Source organism: Euwallacea fornicatus, unplaced genomic scaffold (genome assembly GCF_040115645.1).
Source record: "Euwallacea fornicatus isolate EFF26 unplaced genomic scaffold, ASM4011564v1 scaffold_45, whole genome shotgun sequence".
In the NCBI taxonomy this organism is placed as follows: Eukaryota; Metazoa; Arthropoda; class Insecta; order Coleoptera; family Curculionidae; genus Euwallacea; species Euwallacea fornicatus.
In genome coordinates this window covers 834,988-848,616 of record NW_027096013.1, presented here as the reverse complement: position 1 = coordinate 848,616, position 13,629 = coordinate 834,988, and the positions used below count along the sequence as shown (strand labels likewise).

Sequence of the window (13,629 nt, the reverse complement as noted above, 5' to 3'; positions counted from 1 at the left end):
GAATATTCATATTTTTAATTGTTCAAACTTTAGGAAAGTAAATTTCTTGATGGAATATTCTCTAATCCGGCGTTTAATATTTCGTAGGTTTTCTAAAAAAGTTTCTATTCTTTCAAGTCTAGTTGTCATTTCGACTTGCAGTATCTTTATAAACAATATTTCAACTGAACATTAAGTTTTAACGCTACATATTGATGGTGGTGGTGGTGGTGGTGGTAGGAATTTAAAGCTGTTTTACAATTTTCGTAAGTGGATTATAACTAAATATTTTGTCATGAATAATGAGGCAATAGGCTGTCGTTTTATCAGTCACTTTTTCTGCAGTTTCAAATTCCACTCTCATAGTGACTGATCCAGTTTGAAGTAAATCTCTTTGGTGAGTACAATTGATGTAAACAAGTGGAGCTTTATCTTTGAATTCGGACGGAGTGAAAATCGGTTCTTGTGCGTTATTATAGTAAACCTGACGAAATTCGGAAAACATTTCATACAGGGTTGCAAATCTATTATTTTTAAAATCAAGTTGCAAGTCACCATACGGGTATCTTTCAGAATTTAAATACACATTTACGTTTCGTAGGTCACAGTGATCAAATTTGCTCATATCCTTTTTAAGATTACCTCTTTTGTCTTTTTGAAATGCGAGTATGACATGGCGTGGAGTTTCAACTTTGGTCGATGTCTTTACCGTCCAATTGTGTCTGGTGGCTTCTAATAACTCTGGATATTCAACTAATTCCCAGCTTCGAAAAGTTAATAAGATGTCAGTATTTTTATCAATAGTTTTTGTAAGTGCTAATTCCTGAGGAATTGCTACTGTTAAGTGTGGAACTCTCCAACAGAGTTTTGTTATCGTAAGTTTCGGTTTTTCTGTAGATGCTGCCGTTTGTACCAATGCATTGGAATCATCGTTAGCTCTAACTAGGATTAATTCTTGATGTGAATTTAAAATGATTTTCTTATAATCTTCAAAGAAACCAGAGTACATCTTAAGAGGAATACATAAAGAAACATTTCCGTTAGAGTCCGTCATGATGCTTTTTTCTTTTTCTACCGGATACCATCCCGCGTTTTGAAGCTTAGCGCTTTCATTTAAATTATATGATGAATAACCCTTAAGGGTTGCTGTTATACCAACATCTCGTACTGCGTCAATTGTCACTCCATTTAGAACATATCTCAACTCTTTGAATAAAAACGCCGCGGCATTATTTATCAAGTATGTGTTTGTAAGTGGCGTACCATCCTCTTTCGTAACCTTTAGTTCAATGTAAAGTTCACTTTTGCAGGGTAAGGGATATTTTCCGGTTTGCTGTAAGGATATTCTAATTTCATCGTTTGTCCCCAATTTAGTAGGATTGAATGGATCAAAAGAGAGCACTTCCCAGCTTAAAATTGAGTCGTCAATAAAAACTTTTTCTTGGACGTTTATATGATCCATTTTTTAATGTAAATCCTAGGGAAACAAGAAACTGTTTATTCAAAGACGTTAACCCTCTTGTGTATCGTTTCGTACTATCGGGGGTTTGCTGCTTACAAGGTGTATTAAACCTTCTGACAAAATCTAAATTAGGTGTTCTATTATATAGAATTACCATCGTGAGTCCAAGCGTTTAAGATGAAGTCTTAATGTCACGGATTCACCTCGAAAATTAATCAAATCGCCCTCTTGATCAACTAGTTTCACTGTTATTTTATCTACAACGTTAACGATTACGGGAAAATAAATGACATTCTGAGGGGTTTCGATTATTTTAAAACCGGGTGGTACACTAGGAAAAAACTGATGTATTACATGAACTGGCGTACCATTTAGAAAAGACCCTTCAGCTATACTGCAATCGATATTTATAGCATTCACCTTAAAGATATCTGCGGGGTGATCAGACACTGTCAAAGTATTAGCCGGTATGTCCTGGTACTCAAACCCCAAAAGTTTTGCTATAGTTCCTTCTTCAAATTTAACATCTACAGATGAAATAAGATGTGTTCTAAGAGTGTTATTGTTTGCAGTTAACTCAAATGTCTTTTTGTCTCCAATGTCCTTTTTTATATAATTAGCTATATCTTCTATCTCGTAGCAACCTGGTGGTATTGTGATATATTCTTTATCAATAATAAACAAATTAGATCCGGACTCAATATTTGGAATTGAATTGAAAGTTTCAAAGTTGACTAGACCGATTACGTATTCGAAATTGTCGTCTAGATGTATAGGAGGGTTAAATTCCGCAGTGAGAGTTGCAGAATTACCGGTAAGAACAAAACTATAAGACATGATTCGTCAATATTAAAATTATAAATAAATCTCTTGAGTTCTATACACACTATTATAAAGGAATTCTAAACAGAGCTGACCACAATTCATTTGCTCATCAGCTTGATACCTCGTATAATTATACTTTATATCGTTCTTGAGTCCATCACTCTTGAAATACTTAACCAACTCCTTTGGAGGTTTTAAGTTCCCATAACTATCGAAGTATGTAATACTTTTCCCTTTTTTAGCATAACAAATCCAATGAGTTCCTTTGTTGAATGAATCATCCAGGTTTACTATACCACGCTCGTTCTTTTTAATTTTCTGTGGTAATTTATTTCTCATGAAAATATCTCGAAAATGTGGAATTTGTAATTTTTTTACGTATTTTAATAACTGAAAATTTGTTAGTGATTTTCGAGGTATTCCACTTAACAGTTTTTTGAATATGGTTTTAAGTAAAGTCCACATCCTGATTTGTATGGTTTCAGGTATAATCCGCTCCCTTCTTTACCAAGTGCTATAGCTTCCATTGTCTCGTTGTGTCTTTTCGCTTCTTCCAATTTTTGAGAAGCTGCTTTCGCATCGTTTACCGCTTTTGCAATACCAGCAGCTCCACCTCCTAATGCACCTAATGCCGATAAACCAGCAAACAGAGGTATCAGAGGCAAAAATCCACCTGATTTAGGAATAGGAATAATTCTCCTTTTGGGGGGTGAAACTTTGCCACTCTTTTTTGCAAGTGCTAGGGCATACTTGGCACTAGATTTTAAGTTTTTAAACTTTTGTCCGATGAGACCCTTTTTCACGTTTAAAATTGCTCTGTTTAGAGTTATCTTTCCACCTTTCAAACCTCGACCTGTTTTCCTTTTTCGCAGCCCCATTCCTAACTTTGTTTTCACATTCATAGCTCCGCTAATACCCAACGCTGCAATTTTTTCACCGATTCCCGAATCACTTGCCTTGAACCGTGCTAGTGCTTTTGATGCTAAGATTTTATCCGCTTCGTGTCTACTTTGTAAATCTTTTCTCTCGGCGTATGCTATGTCGTGCTCTTTACAAGCTTCATCTAAAGGATTTACACCCGTATCACCTCTTGTCAGTCTTTCCTTCAACTTGGTGCCAGGACCGCAGAAATTGAACCCGGGAATATGCAATTCAACGGGTAATTTGTTTATCAAAGTATTGACAATACCAGTTCCTCTTTTTTTGCTAGTTTTTGAACGAATGATGTGATGACTGTGGAAGTCGATCATTATATAACACTATCCCGCAACTGATAGACATTCACTTTTTATGTGCTTTAAGTACCAAAAAGATGCGTCTTGAAAAACAGTTACATTCGATAACCATTAAAGATTACGAATTTACAAAAAACACTTTCAGGAAACATGGTGACTTATTTCAGGGAATTAGTAAAAGGGGTTTAGTTATTGGCCCATCAGGATGTGGAAAAACTAATGTGATGATATCTTTAATTGAAGATCGCAATGGATTGCGTTTTAAAAATTTGTATATTTATTCCAAGTCGTTGTATCAGCCAAAATATGAATATTTGAGAACACTTATGCAACCTCTTAAACAAATCGGTTTCTACGAGTCAGATAGTGCCGAAAATATTATCGATCCAAGAGAAATTGAATCTAATTCATTGATTATTTTCGATGATATCGTTTGTTGTGATCAGAATATTGTTAAGGATTATTTTTGCTTTGGACGGCATAAAAACACTGATTGTTTTTATTTGTGTCAAACATATTCTTCTATACCTAAACAATTAATACGAGACAATGCGAACCTACTTATCATATTTCAACAAGATGTCACAAATTTGAAACATATTTATCAAGATCATATTAATGTCGATATGTCATTTAATCAGTTTAAAGACTTGTGTTCGCTCTGTTGGAAAGAACTGTACGAATTTTTAGTAGTGGATAAAGATTCAAATTTAAAGTGCGGTAGATACCGAAAGGGATTTGATACATTTATTTACCTATAAAAGGAACGGTTTTCAAAGTAACTTCACTTTACCTCCTCCTCCTCCTCCTCCAACATGGATGACGAACGTTTAAAAAGAGAGCTGGTTAAATCGAGAAAAGCAGTGAGAGAAAAATATCAGAGTCTAAAAAATGCAGAATTTGAGACGCAAGCTAGACTAGAGCAAACCTACAAACCACTAACACAACCTTTAGAACAATTAATTTCAGCTGTTCATGGTAAGAGTGAACCACTGGATATAATAACCGAAGGAAAAAAGGAAGAAGAAAGATCTTTTAATATCGAAAATGCAGCATCTGCAACTTCAACCCCAAGGAAAGAAAAAAAATTGAAAACTGGGAAAACTCCACTTTTACCTTTAAAGATGCCCTCCTTCTTTGATGAAAGCTTAACGTCAAAAAGTCAATTTCCTTCTTTTTTACGTTCAGTGGAGATTGGTGAAACTACACCATTTCAAGAAGAGTCTAACGAGAAATCATTGAATTTATCGGATATTTTAGAACAATCAAAGCTGTCAATACAACCAATAGTTAGTACTCCTGCTTACGAAGAGTGGCTAGAAACCTACCACGAACTACCAAGAACTTATATTGACGATAATATAAAAGACAAAAAACATACTTTCGATCATCAATTTGGTATAATTCACGACATTGAAACAGACAAGTTATTTTTAGGCTTAACTCAAAAACCTGTCGAACTTATCGGCAAAGATGTAAAAGTTGCAGGAATAACATATCCTGGAACAGTCGGATTATATGAACTATTGTTTAAAATAAATCCGCTCGGCTACAAAAAGGAGGATTTGGATAATTATATGGATATATTGAAAAGGACTAACGCTTATAGAAGGAATCATGATCCCAATGATCAAGTTCAAGGTACTAAATCAACCAAATACATTACAATAATAGCACCATACTTGCAGGAAAAAGGTATCACGAAAACTAGAAGTATACAATCTTCCCAAACGAGTTTCAGTAGACCTACCCTTCCGCTCGTTAGGCCCCGAAATAAAAAGGGATCGGGATTAATTTTAAAAAATCACAAATCACAAACGGATTATGTATATTGGAATGATTTGAATGAACTCGTTGACAGGCTTCGTTTACTTATGGCTTCTACGACAGCAGGTCATACAGGTCATAATAACGAAATCATTTCTATTATAGAAGAACTTAAGGAAGCAGATGTTATTGTATAAACAAGTACCTTTTTTTATTTGCATTTTATTTTCAAGATGACTGTCGATAAGTTTGGTCGACACATTTCAAAAAAAACAGTCGCCGAACATTTCGAAAAACACTTTGTTAAAAGTAACAAGTCTATTAACAAATTGGACATTGGTTTTAATATGAAAAAAATTTAAGAAAAGATGATAAACAAAATACTTTTACTAAAAAATGAGTTAAATGATACAATAAAAAATATGGATGATAAAAATCAACAGCTCACGGAAAAAATAACCATATCCACAAAGGAACTTGCAGAACTAAAAGATAAGGTGAACGAAGTGGATGGATTTTTGAACAAAGTCGATGAAGTGTCAAGATTTAACACTTTCGCGTTACGTAACAGGCTTCTGCAACTTGAAGCTGTTGTTTCCGAAATAAAAAGTGCTATTAAAAAGCGATAAGTTAGTGTTAGCTTAGTTATGGTACTCACATCAAAGGAAACTGTGGCTCACGAGTTACATAAACCTGCTAGGAAAAATTATAAAAGGCGAAGGGTAATTATTAAAGGGTTGCACGACTTGTGGCAAGCGGATCTCGTGGAAATGCAGCCGTATGTCAAATCAAATAGCGGATTTCGCTATATCCTGGTAGTTATAAACGCCTTTTCAAAATATGTTTGGGTAATGCCTTTAAAAAGTAAAAAAAGTAAAGATGTTACGTTAGCATTTGCAGCAATTCTAAGAAGATCCAAAAATCCTCCGAAAAATTTGCATACAGATCTTGGTACCGAATTCTACAACAGGGATTTCACCGAACTTGTGAAAAAATATGAAATTAATCATTACAGTACATTTTCTAACTTAAAAGCAAGCATCGTTGAAAGAGTAAATCGTACATTGAAGAATATGATATGGCGACAATTCACAATTCAAGGAAATTATAAATGGCTTGATATTTTAGAAAAAATTGTACAAAAATATAATAATACTGTTCACCGAACTACTGGCTACAAGCCTAACAGTGTCGATAATAAGAATGCCGAGGAAATTTTATCAAATTCCTACTCTCATCTAAAAACGGTGGATCCCAAAAAGCCAAAACTGAAAGTGCACGATTTTGTGAGGATTTCCAAACAGAGAGAAGCTTTCGATAAAGGTTACACTCCGAATTGGTCGACTGAAATATTCCAAATAGAAAAGATCCAGTTGACTAATCCCACCACGTACTTATTGAAAGATTACAACAATGAATACGTTCAGGGAGGATTCTATGAAGAGGAACTGCAGAAAGTTAAATATCCTGACGTTTACTTGGTTGAAAAGATTTTAAAACAAAAAGGAGATAAGGTTTATGTTAAATGGCTCGGTTTTAGTAACTCAAATAATTCTTGGATTTTGAAAAAGAATATTCTGTAACATTTTTTTTATTTACTAGAATTTTTAACCTCCGATAACATTAAATCTTTCGTTATAAATTTTCGTTCTATGTATATTTGAAAATATATGGACCATTTTTTCTTCACACAACTGAATTCTTCTTTGAAAATGGATTCTGTTAATATGCACAGCTAGATAATCACTTTTTCTAGCCTCCCTGTAAGCAAAACTCCATACAACCAGTTTGAAGACTTTGTTCTTCTCGCAAAAAGACACTTTTTTCATTGTGTTATGATAAAAAGAAAATTACGGGGTTAATAACCTTATACGAATTTGTCTGTAGACAAGTTGGAACAAGTTGAAACAGTGGGAATGGGGGACACTTAACGACATAAACTGAAATAATTTCATAAGCGTTCAATAGTTAAAGAGAAGAACATGTGCGTCTTAAATATTAACGTAGTGTTATAGTGACAAAATGATTTCTCATAAAAGTGATGATGATTACGACTGTGCAACTTCTTCATCCCCGATTCGTTACGATCGTCAACTCGAAGAATGTATACAAAAGTTTGAAGATGCCGCTAGAAAAGAATCCTTCCATCTACTAAATGCATCATATTATACGGATTCATATCGAATCGAATGTGGTTTAAGTCCGGCGCGAACATTCAGTTCGGTTATTACATTATCTGAAACGACAAAAATTGGTAAAATATCATTCAGTGAATTTGAATGGATCACATTTTTAAATGTTCTGCACGAAAAGATGTGTGATTTTTTCAATGACCCTACGGTTTCGGGTGACGTGGTAACCTTTCCATGTGGTGATTTTATCGAAGTGAATCAAATGATTGGATTTACCAATACTGATGGTGATTTTGGAAAAGTATTGAAAATATCTAAATATTGTGTAAGTTTCTATTTAACAGAAAAAGATGTACATCAAATTTTTCACATTGATTTTCACCTTATTCGCCAACGGTTGGTCATATTGAATGATCTGCATTTTTGTACTTTTTATTACAATATAATAAATGTACTTAAACCTTGGTGCATCGCAAACAATGTTAATAGAAAACCACTATTAGAATTGTATAACTTAATTTGCGATAAATGTATGGGAAATATGCTACTAAGTAGTGCCCTTAAGGAATACCTATATTATTATTATGACAAAGTTGTGCAGGATTTAAATAGAGAATAAAATTTTTGTAGAAAATATAAAGCTTTTTTACTATATATCGTTTGCCCCTCCCCAATATGCTCTCATATTTAAATATTAACAATTTTCTAACTACCTCAGTATATTTATGTTACACGACTAAGATGAACACAACACAAAACTTGGTTGACTTTTTAATTGGAAGCAAAGATATTAAACAATTGAAAAGTGAAGAATTAAAATGTCTTCCGCTCGAGTATTTTTTGAAACAAGTAGACTGCATAGATCTTCTAAATATTTGGAGTAAGTTACCCTATGAATATACTAGCAATTATGAGCTACAAATAAGGCTGCCATGTTTCGTTCACTACAATCGACCTGAAGTTCACGTTCATATAGATGGTCCACCGTCATCGCAAAAGATGTGTCCATATTGTTTGCAGACTTTACGTTGTTACGTTTAAGTTTCGATTAGCGGGGATATTAAAATTAACTATAAAAATTAATATTTCCAGTTCAAAATGATTCAATAGAATGTAAGATTTATATTTCCTTTCATTAAAGACTAATTGACATAATCCCATGAAAATTATTTATATTTGTAACATAAAATATACCAATACTTTCTATTTAAAGGAAGACAGCATCTGCAAAGAGGTGTAAATAAAAATACAATCCGAGAATGATGCAATTAGTCCATATACAGGAGTCAGTACTTCTATCCGGGGAATGATTTAATAGAATGTAAGTTCTATATTTCCTAGCATTAAAGACTAATTTACATAATCCCATGAAAATGATTTATATTTGTAACATGAAATATACCAATACTTTCTATTTAAAGGAAGACAGCATTTGCAAAGAGGTGTAAATAAAAATACAATCGGAGAATGATGCAATTAGTCCATATACAGGTGTCAGTACTTCTATCCGGGAATGATTTAATAGAATGTAAGTTCTATATTTCCTAGCATTAAAGACTAATTTACATAATCCCATGAAAATGATTTATATTTGCAACATGAAACCACTTTATTTTTCCCGATGAAATATATCAATACTTTTAATTTAAAGGAAGATTGCATCCGCAGAGGTATAAATAATTCCATCTGGGAATATCGCAAAGTAGATTATTGCAGATAGTCAAACTTAAAGGTTCATAGTGTTTGAATTTACAGTGGTTAATGTGAGTGGAAGTAAAGGAGATTGTTGCAGACAGTCAAACTTGAAAGTTTTTACGGTGTTTGATTTTGCAGTGTTTAACGTAAGTGAAAGTTTTTTTAACTGTAAATGACTAAAGTCTTTAAATTTTAAAACAGAATGGATTTGGAAAAACTAAACCAAGTGTGTCTTGTAAAGAATGATAAAGCACTGGTTAAACTACAAGATTTAACAATTAATGAAAAATATTTGATCTATAAAGCTACACTTTCGAATACCAAATACGGTAAAAACATTTTATTACACTTGGAAACCACTGTGGTATTCCTCCCTCGAAGAGTGACTGAGACGTTTGAACCGCAGCTGCATAACTTTGTCGAAGGAAAATACGCCCTTGTCTTTAGGGGAACAAAAGACATAGGACATCCGAATCCGCTGATTTTATTCGAAATCTGTTTGGCTTGAAGAATTAGTAACAGCAGCAGCAGCAGCAGCAACAGAAAGGGTATTGTATCATGGATCCGGATAACTTGTTGAAAAAATCCTTAGATGTTATTACAGGTTTTAAAAAAATTAGACACCAAATTAATAAATTATGTAAGAGAAACCTAACTGTTTGGTTGAACCGAGTGCAAAAATTGATTATCCTTTGTAATAATTTAATCGGTAAAGGTGGTTTACCATATCGTATGCACCGCAAATTGCAGACAAATTTACATCAATTAAATGTAATTAAAAAACTACTTCGACTAAAACTAGAAAATATAGAGGGATTAAATCGAGAAACAAGTAATGTTGAAAGTAGGATTTCGTGGGAAAACGTGGTTTCATGTTTCAATCAAAATGTAACATCGAATGTTATTATTAATTTGACGCATAAGGATATAAATCAATTCTTAAACGATTCTTCTCTTTTATTTGAAACGAAGATAAAAGAGTTTTTAAAACAAAATCCAGTTATTAAGGTAGCTTCCACATTTTGTGGGGAGTTTATTAAAAAATCTGGGGATAAGGAAATAATTAACATTTTCTATTTTAATACAAACTATGCAATCATTGATGTGGGAACGAATTTACTTGGCTGGTTTCGCGAAAATATCCAAGATCAAGTATTAAACCAACTGTCAGAATTTCAGGAACGTGATTCAGGCTTTGCTTTACAAAAAATCGATTATTTAGAAATTAATATTAATAAATTTGAAATGGGTAGCGGTTCAACTTTTATCAAATTACCTAAAGAAATTTCAAAGAAACGGGCTTGCATTAATATTCAAAATGACGATCAAGCCTGTTTCTATTGGTCGATTGTTAGTGCTATTTATCCTGTTATAAATAACAATAATCGTATTACTTCATATCCACATTACAGCGCTGTTTTAAATACCACAAATTTAGAAATGCCTATGCCTTTAAACAAAATATATAAATTTGAAAAATTAAACGATATATCGGTAAATGTTTACGCTTTAGAAATGTCAACGGTACCGACAACATTCTATGCAGTAGTTCCAGTCAGATTAACACCTCAAAAACTAAACAAACATATTAATTTGCTTTTAATTCAGAACAAATATTATCCTAAATTAAATGACTATAATCCGGTTCCCACAGATGCAGTAGTAGAAGAAGAAGATACCAATATTATCTATCACTATTGCTGGATTAAAGATTTATCACGATTATTATCCAGTCAGTTAAACAAACATAAACAACGTAAATTTATTTGTGATAGATGTTTAAATTATTTTTCCAACCATCAAAAATTATTAACACATGAAGTATTGTGCACTAAGTTGAATGACTGTCATATTTCGTTTCCCAAATACGACTTTATAGAGTTTAAAAATCATGTTTATCAACAAAAAGCCCCATTTGTTATTTATGCTGATTTCGAAAGTCAATTGGAAAACGTTTCTTTCTCGAATGATTTAGGTAAATATCAAAGACACATTCCTTTTAGTGTAGGATATTTCATCAAATGTGCATATAATGACTCTTTATCTCAGTTCAAAATGTTTCGAGGTACTAACTGTGTTGAATGGTTTGTTAATGAAATGATTGAACTGTCGAAATTTATTTATAATGAAACAAAGAAAAACACTCCAATGAACATCCAACTTGATTTATCAATGGCTAAAAGGTGTCACATTTGTGAAAAACCGTTTTCCCCTAAAGATGAAATTGTTCGAGATCATGATCATTTCACGGGTATTTTCAGAGGATTTGCTCATTCAGTATGCAATTTAAATTTTCGTAAGCAGTTTGTGGTGCCGATAATTTTCCAGAATCTTTCCGGATACGATTCTCATTTTTTAATCAAACTTTTATGTAAAAAAGGATGTTTAAGTGTACTACCTATTAACAAAGAAAAATATATTTCATTCACCCATCATGTAACAGAAAATGACATTAAATTTCGCTATATTGATTCGTATAGATTTTTGGGGGCTTCTCTCGATGAACTTGCAAAATCGATGCAACCCGAAAATTTAAAACTTTTAAAAAGTCAATTTTTAGATGTGACGGAAGAAAAATTTAAACTCTTAACGTGTAAAGGTGTGTTTTGCTACGATTATATTGATAGTATTGATAAACTTGATGAAAAAACTTTACCATCCAAGGAATATTTCTATAATAAACTAGAAGATTCGCATATTGACGACGAAAAATATAGTCATGCATCGAAGGTATGGGATTCTTTTAATATTCAGACTTTGGGAGAATATTCAGATTTGTATTTAAAAACTGATGTTATACTTTTAGCTGATATTTTTGAACATTTCAGATTAAATTGTATTTCAACTCATAATCTCGATCCTTCATGGTATTTTACCATGCCCGGATATACTTGGGACTGTATGTTAAAGTACACTAAATGCAAGTTGGAGTTATTACACGATATCGATCAAATAATGTTTATTGAAAAAGGTATTCGTGGTGGCGTTTCTGTGTGTAGCAGTAGATATTCAGAAGCAAACAACAAGTACATGTTTGACTATGATCCTGTAAAACCGTCTAAATACCTTCTTTACCTAGATGTGAACAATTTGTACGGAAAGGCAATGTGTGAACCTTTACCTTACGGAGGCTTCGAATGGATAGAAGATACCAATTTTGACGTATTAACTATTCCTGACGATTCCCCCGTAGGGTATATTTTGCAGGTAGATTTACAGTACCCAAATAAGTTACATGACACGCATAAGGACTTTCCTTTCGCACCTGAACATCTTAAACCGCCACAATCGAAATTACCCAAATTAATGACCACTCTGTTTCATAAACAAAATTATATTGTTCATTATAGGAATTTAAAGCAAATGTTAAAACATGGATTAGTTCCGACAAAAATTCACAAAATTTTAAAGTTTAACCAGTCACCATGGTTAAAATCTTATATTGAATTAAATAACGGGTTTCGAACACAAGCTCAATCAACTTTTGAAAAAAATTTATTCAAGCTGTTTAATAACGCGGTGTTTGGGAAAACGATGGAAAATATTCGAAAGCACCGCGTAGTTAAAATTGTTAAATCTTGGGAAGGACGTTATGGTGCAAAAAATTTTATTTCTAGTCCTAGGTTTCATAGCAGATTAATTCTAGATGAAAACCTTGTTATTATTGAACTGAAAAAGTCTTCAATCTGTTTCAATAAACCACTGTACATAGGCATGGCAATTTTAGACTTGTCTAAAATATACATGTACGATTTTCATTATGAGTACATGCTACCGAAAATGGGAGTTGATCGGTGCAAGCTCATGTACATGGACACCGACAGTTTTATTTACGAACTCTGTTGTAATGACGTTTATGAAGAAATCATAAAGAGAGATCTAACGAAATTTGATACTTCCGATTATCCTACCAACAATCCATACAATATCCCTCCGACAAATAAAAAAGTCTTAGGACTAATGAAGGATGAAGCTAATGGAAAAATTATTTCTCATTTTGTTGGACTCAGGTCAAAAATGTACAGTTTTAAAATTCAAGATGGAAAGGTTACCAAAAAAGCGAAAGGAGTGAAACATACTATTGTCCGTAACAAATTAACTTTTAACGATTACGTCGAATGCTTAAAAAATTTTAAAATCACTTCGGTAACCCAACGGTCTATTCGTTCCTATAATCATGAAATTTATAGCGTTGAACAAAATAAAATTGCTTTAAATCCTTATGATGACAAACGACAAATTTTATCAAACAGCTTTGATACTCTACCTTACGGACACTATAGCCTCAGTAACATACGTCACGGACAGCCTTAGTTTAAAGTTCACTTATATATATTGCAAAATTTCTAGATTATATTAATGTTATGTTTGTATTATGTGCTAATAAAAATTAAGAGAGCATTTTTTCGTTTACTTACCTTGAGCACCCACTCCACGCTCCAGTCACTCTACAGAAGTTCCCCAAGTACGGACCTGTCTCAAGGCGCTCAACCCGGACCTGTACCGACACGCCCACTCCACAGGGAGAGATGGT

General features: G+C 33.0%; 2 protein-coding genes across 2 annotated transcripts; one reads left to right on the top strand and one right to left on the bottom strand.

Moving 5' to 3' along the window:
- Nucleotides 1-223: 223 nt before the first annotated feature.
- Nucleotides 224-1,441, bottom strand: LOC136349723 (uncharacterized). The gene has a single exon (XM_066301447.1). It carries the CDS (start codon nt 1,439-1,441, stop codon nt 224-226), a length of 1,218 nt encoding a protein of 405 aa, XP_066157544.1.
- Nucleotides 1,442-9,722: 8,281 nt separating this feature from the next.
- LOC136349722 (uncharacterized) lies at nt 9,723-13,409 on the top strand. Its single transcript, XM_066301446.1, has one exon. It carries the CDS (start codon nt 9,828-9,830, stop codon nt 13,407-13,409), a length of 3,582 nt encoding a protein of 1,193 aa, XP_066157543.1. The 5' UTR covers nt 9,723-9,827.
- Nucleotides 13,410-13,629: the final 220 nt, after the last annotated feature.

Bases quoted from the DNA above. Each gene is read 5' to 3' on its own strand.
- LOC136349723 (XM_066301447.1), bottom strand. From the start codon at position 1,441: ATGGATCATATAAACGTCCAAGAAAAAGTTTTTATTGACGACTCAATT.
- LOC136349722 (XM_066301446.1), top strand. From the start codon at position 9,828: ATGCACCGCAAATTGCAGACAAATTTACATCAATTAAATGTAATTAAA.